Consider the following 13,945-nt stretch of genomic DNA (forward strand, 5'->3'; position numbering starts at 1 on the left):
TGTCTCCCCTGGCTGAGAAAGACAAATTTAATTTAACAGAATCTGAAATTTCTTATTTTTGCTGGCTTCTAGTGGTTTTAACTCTTATCTTGATGTAGCAGTGTACTCCAGTGTGTGCCAGTACCCTGTGACATCAAGTGTAGTTACAGGTGCAACACCAAACTCTCATCAGTGTTTCTGGGTATGGTCAGCGGTACAACAGACTTAAAACTTTTATCCAGAGAGTGAAACACTGTTTTTCAGCCTGGTGTTAAATTATTCGTTAAATGCAGGACTTCAGGTAACAAATTAAGTAATATTACCACCACTGACACTGCCTTATATGCAGGGAAAATGGTACAGGTAATTGCTGCTCTCAAAAACAGCAGTGCTGTAAGTCAGAGAGCTGGCATGGCCTTTCCATGGTGGCTGGGGAGGAAGCTTCTTTATGGGCTGGCAGCGAGAAAGGTTGCTTGGGGTCTCGACTAACAGCAGGCATCTGAAGGGCCTCCAAAAGGGGTCTTATTTGTTACAGTTTTCCAGGTCGAGTCAATGAGGCAGGAGAAGGGTCTAGGGTTCAAAGAGCGTGTGTGGGCAGTAAATGGAGAGACAAGGGTTTCTTTTAAGGAAAATACCAAGAAAGGTAAAAAGGCAGAGTAGTGAGAGGGAGATAATGCATGTGTATTATTTTACTAAGAGGAAAACAAATGTGAAAGAGAATTTTAAGTGCAGCTACAGAAAAAAGGGGGAGAAAAAGGGGAAAGCAGAATGAAGGGGGGAGTTGAGGGAGGAGCACAAGTCGATTAACTCACTAATGAGCCAGCCGTCTGGAATTAATCAGTTCCATGTGGAGCAATTCTTGCCAATTAGATAGAACATGAGGGGCTGCGCTGTGTATGGGAGCACATATTGTACAGTACACACAAATGTACATGCAATTACACGCACAGATACGCATTCCCATATATATAAACGGGCACGTACACAAAACGTGCATAAATACACACCTATATGCTTGTACAAATGCGTAGATACACGCACCAATGTACATAAATACACACAATTAAAAAAACATCCCATAGGAATGAGCGAGCTAGAGGCCGGGTGGAGGAGAGGGGGAACATAGATGGAGGGGTTTGCTGATGTGGATGATGATGACTTAAATTGGATCCAGACCGTGGTTTGCTCGCTAGTGTTGCTCCACTACACAAGCATATGCTTTCATTTGTTGAGGTGTTTTTACAGACTGACTGACTGGACAGGTCTTTTTTTTCTCGAGCTTCCACCGTGTGACAGGGCATTAGGCTCTGATTACCGTCAGGCCCCCAACAGCTCCCACTGGCCTACTTTACCACGGTACAGTACATCCCACAAAACACAGGCCAATAGCCACACAGTATAGCCTCCAGGACCAGAGCTATACATCCTGCTGCTTCCAGAACATGAGGGCACCTCATCACCTTATGTTCTGACCACAAAGTATGGGAAATTGCGTCAAAGTGTGTCTGTCACATGAAGAGAAAACCAGCTGAGTTTATGAGATGTGTTTCAAAGCCCAGGTTTGTGTCAAAGTGTGACTTTAGATCATTGGTTTGGACCTGACCCAGTCTAGTTAGGTTTTGTATGGGTTTACTTATCTCTGTCTCCTCCTAATCTAGTCTTTTCCATTTTGGAAGTGGTACAGAGACAGAGGAAGGATATATAGGGGTTGTGTCTGGCACTTGTGTTATTTGCTCTGTCTTTTTTTCTCTCTTCAGCAGGCTGCAGAAGAGCAACTGGAAACCACAACTGAAGGAAACAAGGTGCAGGATCCAGATGTCAGAAGGTGGGAGGGAAAAAAAGGTCCAAGAGGAAAAGGTAAGATAGATAAGGATGACGAGAGTGTGAGAATGCTTCACTTTTGGAGATAAAGAGTTAAAAAAGAAGAAGAAAAAACAGCCAGAGGAGACGGAACAAGAGAAAAAAGATGGAAATGTCTACAGTTCCAGAGACTTTCTCCTGTAAATCACTGAACTGTTATGGAAGAATGAGCTTTGGTGTGATCCACACACTCAGAAAAAAAGAGCTATATATATAGAGAGAGTAACATATCTCTTCAGGACAAAGTAGGAAAGTGGAGATAGGAAAAAAAAGAAAAATATGGACACGCATAAAGACTTTTGGATTTGGGTGATTGGAGCGCTGTGTCAATGTGGGATCCACTTTCTCTCTCTCGCTCTCTCTCTCTCACACACACACACACACACACACACACACGTTTTATTCATATAAATTCACAGAACAGAAAAGGCTTTTTACAGCAGCATGTCTTCATAAAAAGCTCCACGGATGATGGAGGATTGATTGTATGACAACTACAAAATAACTGTGAGGAAACAAGTATTTCCAATTACAGCAATCCAGAGGTTTTACTTTGCTTCAGGAGCTTTTATTGGGCCTGTGATGCTGATACAGAAAGACCCTGAGCTGTCCGTTTTGGGGCTAAATCTTGAAATAATGTATTAACACCTGGTTGTATTTTACTGTGGCTGCCATGATTGGTGAGGATTGCAGGAATACATTAACACCTGGTAGTGTTTCATGGGACATGTCAGTGAAGTATGCACTGCATGTGTGTCATCGTGTGTGTGATTGAGTCAGAGGGGCACTAACATGAGAGTAGGTTAATGCAGTCAAGGCCAAATAGTGCGTGCAAGTGTGTTTGTCTGCACATGGTGACCACAGGCAAGCTTGACTCATCAGAACTCCACTCACAGGAAGCAGTGATGGAGGGACGGAAGTGGCCAGATGTGAAGCTTTTAGCTAGCCGGGGGGGGTTGAGGAACTGCACAAATGAGTTAGAGAAATGTTGGAAATGTGTGTGTGTGCGTGTGTGTGCGTGTGTGTGTGTGTGTGTGTGTGTGTGTGTGTGTGTGTGTGTGTGTGTGTGTGTGTGTGTGTGTGTGTGTGTGAAAGAGACTCACCCACACATCTGGAGCCATCTGTGCTGGAGACGTAGCCTCGTGGACAGGTGCAGACGTAGCTACCAGCAGTGTTGGTGCATTCTCCCCCATCACATACACCAGGGATGGTGCTGCATTCATCAATGTCTGAAACACACACACACACACACACACACACACACACACACACACACACACACACACACACACACACACACACACACACACACATATACAGTTACATCATAAATACCTCATCACATCACAGGACACATCACAGCAGTAGCACGCTGCAGTAAAAGTTTATTGCACTGGGGCAACAGTTTCTCTCTGAGGAAAAATTAAGCAAATCAAATGGATCTGCAGTCAACTAAATGCGGAATTAATTAACTTTTGGTGAGTTCAGTTCAGGCTGAAACTCAAGGTTGTGAGTCAGTATGAAAGCTCTGTGAGAGAAGAACAATGTAAATCAAACTACTACGCAATTACAACTACATGGTCACGCTGGGTATTTACTGAAAGCATAAACTATTAAGTACTTATAATATTATTATTATATTATTATATTATATTATTAATTTATAATATGATTTGGTCAATTATGGACTGTATATTATTCAGCCAATCTTTTTGGTCTGCTGCCTATGAGTAGGCAACAACTTTGAGAAGTTTGGCTTCTTTTGTTTACATACCTATAAAGTAAGATATCAAAAAAAGTAAAAAAAATAAATAAATTGAATGATACCCAGCCCTGTCAACGGGCAAAAGAGAAAACAATGATCAGCCTATAAAGACAATAATAGGATAATAATAATAGGATAAGACAACAAAGCAATCTTACGAGGATCCCAAATGTGGACAGACACCAAATATATTGCAGGGAAATTATTCCATTCACAAGGAACCCTGCAATGTTATAATTCAAAACATATGTATGTATACCGCTCAGCATTTGGCTTGATTATATGTGCAATTGCGGTATCTCCAATTGCTTCCAATCTACAAATGGCAACTAAATTGAAATAAATGGCTGTACTAAAAGAAATAAAATTCCCAAGGTTACAGTGAATTCCCTGACCTTATTTAAACATGCCACAGAAATGTAGACGTGTCTGAGAGTACCTGGGCACGGTGCTTGGCAGGGCCCACCTTGGTGTGGTACACTTTATGATGGCATTAAGTTGTAATATTCAGAATGAGGGGGCCTCATTGCTCCATGACGGGGGAACCCAAAGTGAAGTTCCAGAAGGTATTGGGTTTTTATGATGTGTCACGCTTATTCATACACATACGTAATTACTGCACCACTGCGGGGCATAATTACAGCAATAGCGCAGACGTGGTATGTGTGTGTGTGTGTGTGTGTGTGTGTGTGTGTGTGTGTGTGTGTGTGTGTGTGTGTGTGTGTGCCGAGTTGAAAAAGTGAAGGGTGTGTTAGTGTTTGTCTTTCTAGGAGTAAAGAGTGTGTAACTTATATCCTTGTGGGTTTTTCGTGGCTGTGTGTAGTACCGCCTGCCGTGGGAAGCTAAGAGGCTGTTCTTCCCCTGCTGACTTCTGTCTGACAGCAGTGGCAGAAGGCCTAGGTGAGTCTGTAAAAGCCCAGCCAAATAAACCTTGTGTCAGCCGTAACAACAACACGCCAGACATTACGCTCCACAGAGACGTAGCACTGTGGGACTGACCGTTTGTGTGGAGGGAAATGTGTCACCTGGATAAATGTCTGAGCCGTCAGGTCTGCCTGTGTAACTGTGTAAATATCTACAGTATAATATAGGAGCAAAGATTAGCCGGAGTCAAATTCCTTGTTTGTCTACGCAAACCTGGCCAATAAAGCTGATTCTGATTCTGAAAACTAGGATAAAGTTTCAATTGTGTCATTTAATCTAAAATGTGATGTTTGAAACTGTGTGTGTGTGTGTGTGTGTGTGTGTGTGTGTGTGTGTGTGTGTGTGTGTGTGTGTGTGTGTGTGTGTGTGTGTGTGTCAGTGCGTGAGAATCCGTGAGTGTCAGAGCAACGGGGAGGTCCGTGTGTGTAATGAGAAAGTCTCCCAGATGCTGTAAGTGTTTCTTTGTTCAGCACTAACAGCTGGTTTTGAGCCAAAGGACTGTATTTATGGAAGGAAAATGGAAGGAGAAGCAGAAAAAAAGCAGAAAGAGGAGGAGGAGGGGAAAACGGAGAGAATGTTAAGCACAGTCTGAACTAAAAGCAGGCCATAAAACCAGGTGCCTTGTTGTGCCCAAAACGATCAGAGACCCATGACATCTTAACTGCACTTTATCTTAAATGCTCCAAAACCTCAGTAATTTCACTGTGAAAGCTCTCAGTGAGGCCTGTTTGTGCATTAGCTAGGAGGGCATTTCAATAAAACTTCCCCAAGGTCTGATTGCTTTCGAGATTTCACTAAACATGGGTTTCCTGCCGATCCATGACTTCAGATACACGTCACAACTGTTCCTTTGTTTTTACAAGCTTTGCAAACACTGAACTCTTTCTCTTCTCACTCTGCATGGGTCAAATGATGAAGTTGCCTGATAAATCTTAAAATAAACAAATAAACAACAGAGCTGACATCTCTTTCAAGTGAAAAACTGAAAATAATGCTGGCTTTTTCATATAACTAACGCATTGATGCAAAAGATTCACACAGTTTTGAAGATCCATTTGCTGAATTGTGCAATTTAAAAGTGGTATGCCAATTTGCGTTTTCAGAGTCATACTGTACTGTTTAATGCTGACAAGATCAGTTTGTTAGTTAATCAATAACTATATATTTTGATACTCAAGTAATTGTTCACTTAGTTTAACAAGCAAAAACTTCAAACTTTTGATGGTTCCAGCATCTAAAATGTGAGGATTCATTGCTTTTGGCTGGTTTATATAATTGTTTTTCAGACAAATTGAGAATCTTATCTTAGTCTTATCGTTGATCATCATATCGATTTTAGATTAAACATGAAAATAATCATTAATTGCAGCTCTAGTCTTGTTGTGACCACGATCACCTTTGCTATATATCTATATAAAGCAAACGCTCTAAGTAAAGTGGTGGAAAGAGGCAGGATGTGTGTATTTTAAGGTAAAAATGACCATGTAGGGGGTAGAAGGTAGAAGGACTTTCTAATCCTAAACTCCTGCTTTATTTCTACCTTGTCTCAGAGTGTCCTTGGAGTATAACTGTTCAGCCCTCTCTGGGCTGGAATGTGTCTACAGCATCCACGCCCAAACATCTTTGAGCAGTGCTCAGCAGTGCTCATTCTCTCCTTACTGTATGTAAGTCCTGAACCGTTGGTGGCATTCACCCAAAACCACAACTGAAACTGGGACTCTGGTGAATTTAGTGAAGTCATCCTCCCTGTTTCCTCCTTTATTCACTGCGACATAAATCACTTTTTGGTGTGTGTCATTGTAATTGCTTGCAATGAATCTGAAGTGGAGACGCTAGTTTTCTTTCTGTATCTGGTGCAGATCTCATCCATGCTACAAGTTAATAAAAGGAGAATTTGGATAATAATTCATACACTGATACACTACGGCCTTGGCCTTGTTCAGTAGAATAGATGTAATCTGGCTGAAAAAGTTTAAGAGCTTTCTTTAATCCTCCCTAAAGACTAAGAACACATAGGCTTCAGTCCAACAGACACAAGCCCTGTCTGGCTAACTATCAGACTGTTTAGCCTGGGCATTGTTTAAATTCCATCCAATCAACACATTGTAATGTGAATCCACTCTGTGTGTCTGTGTTTCCATGTGTCTGTGTGTGTTAATGTGCACACGTCCAGACTTCTTTAACTCTGAAATGTTGTCACTTTTCAGACGCCCGTAGAGATTTGTAAACTGATGCCAGCAAAACCACAATTATCATAAAGTGTACCTTTCATGAGTGTCTCACCAGTAACTCAACAAAATCTAATTTAAGTTCCAATGGATTCTTTTGGATTGGTGATAACTTTAAATCCTTGAGTACTCAGCATTCAAGTAGAGTTGATATATTTTGCGATATATTTTTACTTTGTCGATCATTACATTTAAAATTTAAAATCAGCTTGTAGTTATTAGTCGTTATTTCTGTTAATAATAAAGTCTCTAGCTTAAAAATGCTGACACTAGCTTGGTTTTCTTTGTTTCATATCAGTGAAATCAGTTGCATTTTTGGATCAGAAATAAAAGATTTGACTTTGAAAAAAGTATTATGGGCATTTGGCATTATGTTTTACAGACTAAATGCTGAATTAGTTAGTAAGCTCGTTAGCGACAATAGTTTGTTGAAACCTTAACCCAAATTGCAGTAGGCCTGAGGAATAGGTGAGACAGCTGCACTCACTGCTACAACCTATAGTATTATCCCACTTCCTATAGAGTGAAGTTCTCATTTCTGTTTTTAGTCCTCGATAAAGACGTTGAGAGTATCAGCTAGATATCAAAAACCATGAAGCCATCTGGAAACAAATGTCTAGCTAAAGGAAATCAATGGCCTACTGCCTTTTTATGTAAGAACTGTGTTTGAGATCCAGCTCATACCTTAATAATATTTACCCTGTTACTAATCATCTGGCAATTTAGACAATAATGTAATGGCAGCACATCAAAGATGCCCGCCAGTCTTTATGGTTTCTTCATTGACCAGGGTTGCGCAGATTTGATGGTCATCCATTTTTTACTGTAATGCCTTTTTAAAACCTTTGGTCCTCGTTATGTAGGTTTCTTACTTTATTGTTGAACATGTCTTTTAGTTAAATGCACGACTCAGTCTTTTTGTTTTTAGATCTCACCTTCACATTTGTGGCTGGTTTCACTCTGACGGTGGCCGGCGGGACATTTGCACTCATAGGATCCCACAGTGTTGATGCAGTTACCTCCGGCACAAAGACCTGGCACTGCCTGGCACTCGTCTACATCTAAGAGAAGGAAGGAAAGACAGACATTGAGAAGATGCAAAAGCAGAAAAGAACAAAGGTTCTAATAACTACCGCCACATGCAGAGCATTGGTTTAAGAGATGCAGAATCCTACAATATGTTTGTAATATACCAAAAAACTACAACTAGGACTCAGACTTCAAACAATGTGTATTCTATAAAAGTATAAGTTTATATCAGTTAACTTGGTTCAAAGCACATTTTAGAGCATGTTTCTGGCACACTTTCTGTCACTAAAACATTTCTTCTTTCTTCTGTTCTAGATCTTTGTAAAGGGAATGAGGTAAAAGTGAGAAGTAACTCGGCTCCTTGATGTCTAAGACCACTTCCAGAAAGTTGTTTGAATAGGAAATGGCTTTTTAAATGTAAGTTTTTCCCAGCATTCAATGTGAGTCACTTTCCCCATATACAGTATGTCAGAGGGTGGGTTCCTGTAAGAAACTGTGGATACCTCTAATCCTGTCTACCCTGGAACACACCGACACACACACACACACACACACACACACACACACACACACACACCAGTCACATTTCCAGTCAATAAGCAGGACCCAGGCAGTCTGTTTCTATTAATTTGAATACATTTAATCTCTGCTTCTTTTTTAAGAAAGGCTAAAATTCCGTCTCTCTGCCAAAGAAAGAAAGCATCTACCAGCCAACATCCTGATGTGGAGCCTGGAGTGCAATCGCATTTGGATTCATGGTCAGGTGTGCTTTGTACTTCTGCCAGAGAGACATTGCTGTAGGCTCTCTGGGGTTTAGTTGTCTTTAGTGTGTGTGTTACCTTTTTGAATTTGCCTCATAAATAACATATACAAACTTTTACATATAGTTGGGTGGATCATGGTATTACTACATCTTATGGAAGGCTGTGTTACATCCCTTTGATATGTTTTAACACATGTCCAAATATCTGCCAGGTGTACATCAATAATTATTGGTACATACAGTATATTTTCCAGCCAATAGCTATTGTACTTAACTACTGTACGTCCTTTATGACCCTGAAAGAAAAGTTACGAATAAACAGAATTTGTAAAACCTTTGAAAAAGCTACTAAAAGCCCTTTACATGTTGAAGAGATCATATGCAATACATTGACATCTTTCTAATATTATGGCCATCTAACTCAATTTAGATACTTTCCCAGCATAAAGCACAAATATACTGTATATAGGGCCCCAAATATGCATCAAGGAGCGGATGATGAAAAGGTGATTTTGGATATGTCTGTGTCTTTGCTAAAACTGGCCTTTTTATTTCCCTTCATGTGTTCATTATTTGAATCAGTGGACAAATTAGAGATGTGGGCAGAGATTCAGATGCCTGGAACACACACTCAACATATCTGCCAATGAAGTCTAACAAGTATGAGTATAAGCCCACCCTGTGTAACTTTCTATTGTAAATGTAAACAACACTTTGCTATAATCCTCAACTTCCCTGCATAAATACATGAACTTAATGCCCTTAGCTCTGATACTGTTGAAGTGTGGCCAGGTGCTATGAGCATCGGTACAAAAACACAGTCTCCCTCTGTGACGGCTCAAGCAAGACGTCAACCATCACAATCTGCCCAGGGTGGTGCTGGGTGTGTCCATCTGAGAGGAGTTGGATTGAGACAACAAAGAGCCTGGCTGTGCTCATTTAATAAGGGACACAACCTCCACATGTGTCATATACTGATGCGGTCTTAATGCTTAGTCTGGCCAGGGCCATAGGTTATTAGAGAGGCATGCAGAGAGAGTCTGGTCTTGTCTGAGGGGGCTCTGGGACACCAGCGTCAGGAATGTTGATGAAAGAAGGTGAATCTCAGTTCATATTTCCCTCAGTTTCTCTCTTATAATCTCCATATCTCACTCTTTTGGATTCATGTAGTCAGAGGTGCTTGATTCTGTTATGTCTACACTATATCTGTTATGGATAAGTGTTATTTTTGCAAGTGAATAAGTTTATAAAATTAACACTTTTAGTATCTTTGGTTTGCCTAACACATGCACATTGGTATTCTGCTATTACTCATATATCATTGGGTGACATGATGCACTGTGTATGCGCCACAACAGTGGTGAGGACAAGCTCACATTTTCATCTGGGATCTGCTCATAAACACTGAGATATTGACACATAAATAAATAAAACCTAAAGCTGGTGTCTGTTTACAGGGATATGGAGATGCATGTACACATATTCTGCTAAATAAGACCTTAACAGGAAAAGACATGCTAGTATCCGGGCCTACATGTACCCGTGTACATGTAAACACCCTCAGTGTTGTTAACACTACCTCGAGGATGTAGTGGGCAGGAATTGCAGCTGAGATGATGACGGATGAAGTAATAGATGCACTGTATATTGTGGTGGTGGTGTGTGGCTGTGCATGTGCACTTGAGTGTGTGTGTGTGTGTGTGTGTGTGTGTGTGTGTGTGTGTGTGTGTGTATGTGTGTCCTCCATCATTATTAAAAAGATCTGCCAGGTGTGTGTACAAGAAGGAGAGAATCTGACCTTGACAGGCTCCAGTGCGGATGTTGGGGATGAAGCCTCGCCTGCAGGGGTGTGGCTGGGCGGGGCACTGTTCACAGGGGTGGCCCCACGCCCGACCAATGGTAGCGCAGCAGAGGGTTTTGGTGCAGACAATTCCACTGAGCTGGCCCTGGCACATCTGGTTGTTCACCTGGGTGAAACATGGTCCAGTCCTGTAGTCTGTGGAGGGAAAGAGGCAAGAAGTTACATAGTGACTGATTTAACATTTGATTGATTAAATTATACAACAGTGATTCATTTCCTCGAACACATCTGGTGCACCATTAACTAAAACCAGATTTACTACATAGTTCTTCTTCATGGGGAAGGCATATTCCCTGTAACATCGAACTGAGCCACTTCTTTCTTTCTTTCTTAATTTCACTCAAACAAAAAATGGAGGGATGATGTGGGGGAAAAACTGGCACAGCATTAGAGGATGATTCGAGAGATGACTCACTGGACCTTTAAACACGTCGTCGCAGTTTAATTGTTTCAAGTGTTTAATTTTTGAATCATCTCACAAAGAGGAGCATTAACAAGTAGCAGGTTAGGACTTAAGCTGAACAATATGAGACTTGGTAGCAACATAACAGCTCACGTCAGAGCATGTGATTTCAGGCATTTTCTTATTTAACCTGCTCAAGTTAAACTGCAAAACACATCCAAATCGTTTCTTTCTGCAGGAATTTAGCAATACGATTTGAATGACTGCTATGTATTTCGTCTCTGTGATAACAAGTTAACCCATTGGATTGACGTACTGAAGCACATTCCAGTACTCTGAACAGTGGTGGTTTCTGTTTCCATCGATAAGACAGTACAAGTAATGGCAGTGTGGTCGTCAGAAACAATCTCCCCGTGACAATCATTCATTCTAAAAATGAATGTGACATTTTAATACATCTGTATGCCATCTTCAGGACTTTTGTGTGTCCAAAAACACAACACATGTTGTCAATAAAAGAAAAGTAACACAAATATCTCATGGAAGTCAGAAATATGTTTTGAAATTGCAGAGCCTATCTTTTGGGAAAGGATGTTGACAAAAGTCAAGATAAGTAAATACACAAAGTAATTCAAACAGATGCTGCAAGTAAACATGAGAACAAAATGTCCCTGTCTTCAGTGATCACCTTGCCTCCTCACTGCACTGCTGTTTGCCAATGAAACCATGGCATAATCTCGTTAAATGCACTTCACAATCAGGCACAATGACCTCATGCTGAAACCATTTCAGCAATACGATGTTCGTCTTTTCAATCACATACAGCCTAATGATGGCTTCCTTTGTGGGAGAAACCCTTATTAAGTTCTCTGCAGTGGCGCCAAACTTAATATAGCCTTCATTAAAAACATAGCTTGTTAGATTGTCACAGGGGAGATGAAAGACAAACTGCACGGTTGGCTAGCCAAGGCTGGGACAGTGAGATGTGGAGAAAGAGAGTGGCCTGCTCAGCTCTGAAGGACAGAATGGCATGAAAAGATAGGGATCAGTGGTGGTGTCTGGTAGGAGTCCTTCTTCAGACTTATTGGTTCCTTGTGCTACATGAAAGGGGATCGCAGAGAATGGGGGCAAAGAGTAGGAGACGCAGAAAGAAAGAAGAAAAAGAGAAAGAGAGAGGAAAGTAAAGTAGGTCAAACTGAGCATGAAGACTGCAGGTTGGGGCTCACGCCAGTCCTCCCTCTCCTCCATCTGTCTTTATTTCTCCTTGCCCACTTTATGTCTTCCTGTCTGTCTGTCTTCTACTTTCTTGATATCCATCATCATGCAGCCATACCCCACATGCATTTACTCATGTTCTTAAGTAACAAACAAATGATCTGCTTACAAACCTTTACACAAATACACTGTAAACCATATTCATTACTAAACCACATTAGTTATGTAATAATCAGCTTAAGTATGCAGTGCACAGATCATATTAAGCAGAGATAACTAAGGATCTTAAGTTTCTGTATGGGAGGGGCAGGGTCATTTGAACTGTTCTGAGCTAAAGCCATATACATAAAGGCTCATGGGAAGAAAAAAAACATGTTCTGAATGGGTTCTGTTCTATTTAAAGTGTGTTTTAATAATGTTCTGTTAATGTTTTGGGTGTGTATTTATCAGTTATCTGGGTTTTAGTTTTGTATGGTTGATTTGACTGATGGCTTCTGGGCAGTGAGAAAGTGTTTAGAGGCACATACACAGATTGGAAATCAGTAACTCTGTATACAGAGTGAGACTTCCCATGCAGTACAATACATTGGAAAACTTTAATGTTTCATGCTGGTTGTTGTCCTTTCAGTTATTTTGCAACAAATATATATACATTATTCTTAAAGTTATATATATATATGAACAAGTTAATTAATTAGTAATGATAAGTAGCCTGATGTTTTATATTTGTTATGTTTCTTCGCATGTTTAACTTAAAATGCTTATTTTAGACAACATGACTCCAGAATTTTTTTTTGTAATGACTACTGATGTAAACTTGATTTGTCTACTGCATAAATTTACCGCTCTGTGTTAATACAACTTAACCTGTTTAGTTTCACCTTGTGTAAAAACAAACAACGGTTTAAGGCAACAGGTTTCCACGCAAATTTCTAGCAAGGTCAACTAAATCAAAAACAGTGTACACACAGAAGCAAAATACTTCCTGCATACTCTGCTACAAATTTATCTTCAATAATGCAGCTGGCAGGGTGGCCTCTAGCTCACCCAGTAAGAGTGTTCACCTCATGTTAGCTGAGTCCTGCAGTGGCATAGGGTTCAAATCTGACCTGCTGCCCTTTGCGGCGTGTCATCCCCCTTTCATGTCTATCCATTTTCAAATAAAGGGAAAAAACCCAAAAAATAATAATACGGCTGCTGTTTTTTTATATTGTTCTTATTCAGTCAGCAAATTACATAAAAAGACCCAAACCAACAATGCTAGATGTCCATCTCTTAATACTTTTCAACTTCACTACCCTGTCTGTGATGCTCCCCAACCCCATTGGTTCCTACTAAAGCCATAAACCTTAAAAAAATACAAACAAATATATAGTTTCAAGTTATTTTCCCTAAAACAGCTGGTGCCATAGTTTTCAGCAAACATGACTCTAACAGAGGTAAATAGTGCATTGATGGGGACTATTTTCAGCAGCAAATCAATACCTCTGTGCTCGAGTGGGGACTTACGACAGCAACAGAACAAGCCACATAAAGTTACACACTGGTTGGGTAATTCATTATGCTGGTTTTGGTATTTTCTTGGTATTTGTTGACAGTAAGAACATTTTTATATATTGCTAGCCTTACCCTTTAAAAGCAAAGCTCTTTGCAACTCTGAGCAACTGCTAATACTGTTAATTACACATCTGCAATCACACATTCGACAGTTCGTCTTGTTTTGGGACCAGTTGATGAAATAGTTAAACTAAAAACAGTTCAAATGGACAGTAAAGAAGGAAAACCAAATGACAAAAGATGAATTGCACTACCAACCCTTCAGTCTCAACATTAGGCAGCAGCCAAGTTCAGCAGCGTATGCATGTGCACTAAATTTATATGCATACACATGCTTTCTCAAACACAGCTCCACTCTTCT

General features: G+C 40.4%; 1 protein-coding gene across 1 annotated transcript in view; it reads right to left on the reverse strand.

Moving 5' to 3' along the window:
• The window catches only part of fbn3 (fibrillin 3), a 65,207-nt gene that overhangs the window by 25,876 nt on the left and 25,386 nt on the right, over positions 1-13,945 (reverse strand). The window contains exons 7-9 of the mRNA XM_078258925.1: positions 10,347-10,544; positions 7,692-7,817; positions 2,943-3,068 (exon numbers count right to left, since the gene is read on the reverse strand). Coding sequence (XP_078115051.1) covers positions 2,943-3,068; positions 7,692-7,817; positions 10,347-10,544 — 450 coding nt within the window. The remainder of the gene's footprint in view (positions 1-2,942; positions 3,069-7,691; positions 7,818-10,346; positions 10,545-13,945) is intronic.

The sequence above is a fragment of the Sander vitreus genome, chromosome 9, assembly GCF_031162955.1.
Source record: "Sander vitreus isolate 19-12246 chromosome 9, sanVit1, whole genome shotgun sequence".
NCBI classification, from domain to species: domain Eukaryota; kingdom Metazoa; phylum Chordata; class Actinopteri; order Perciformes; family Percidae; genus Sander; species Sander vitreus.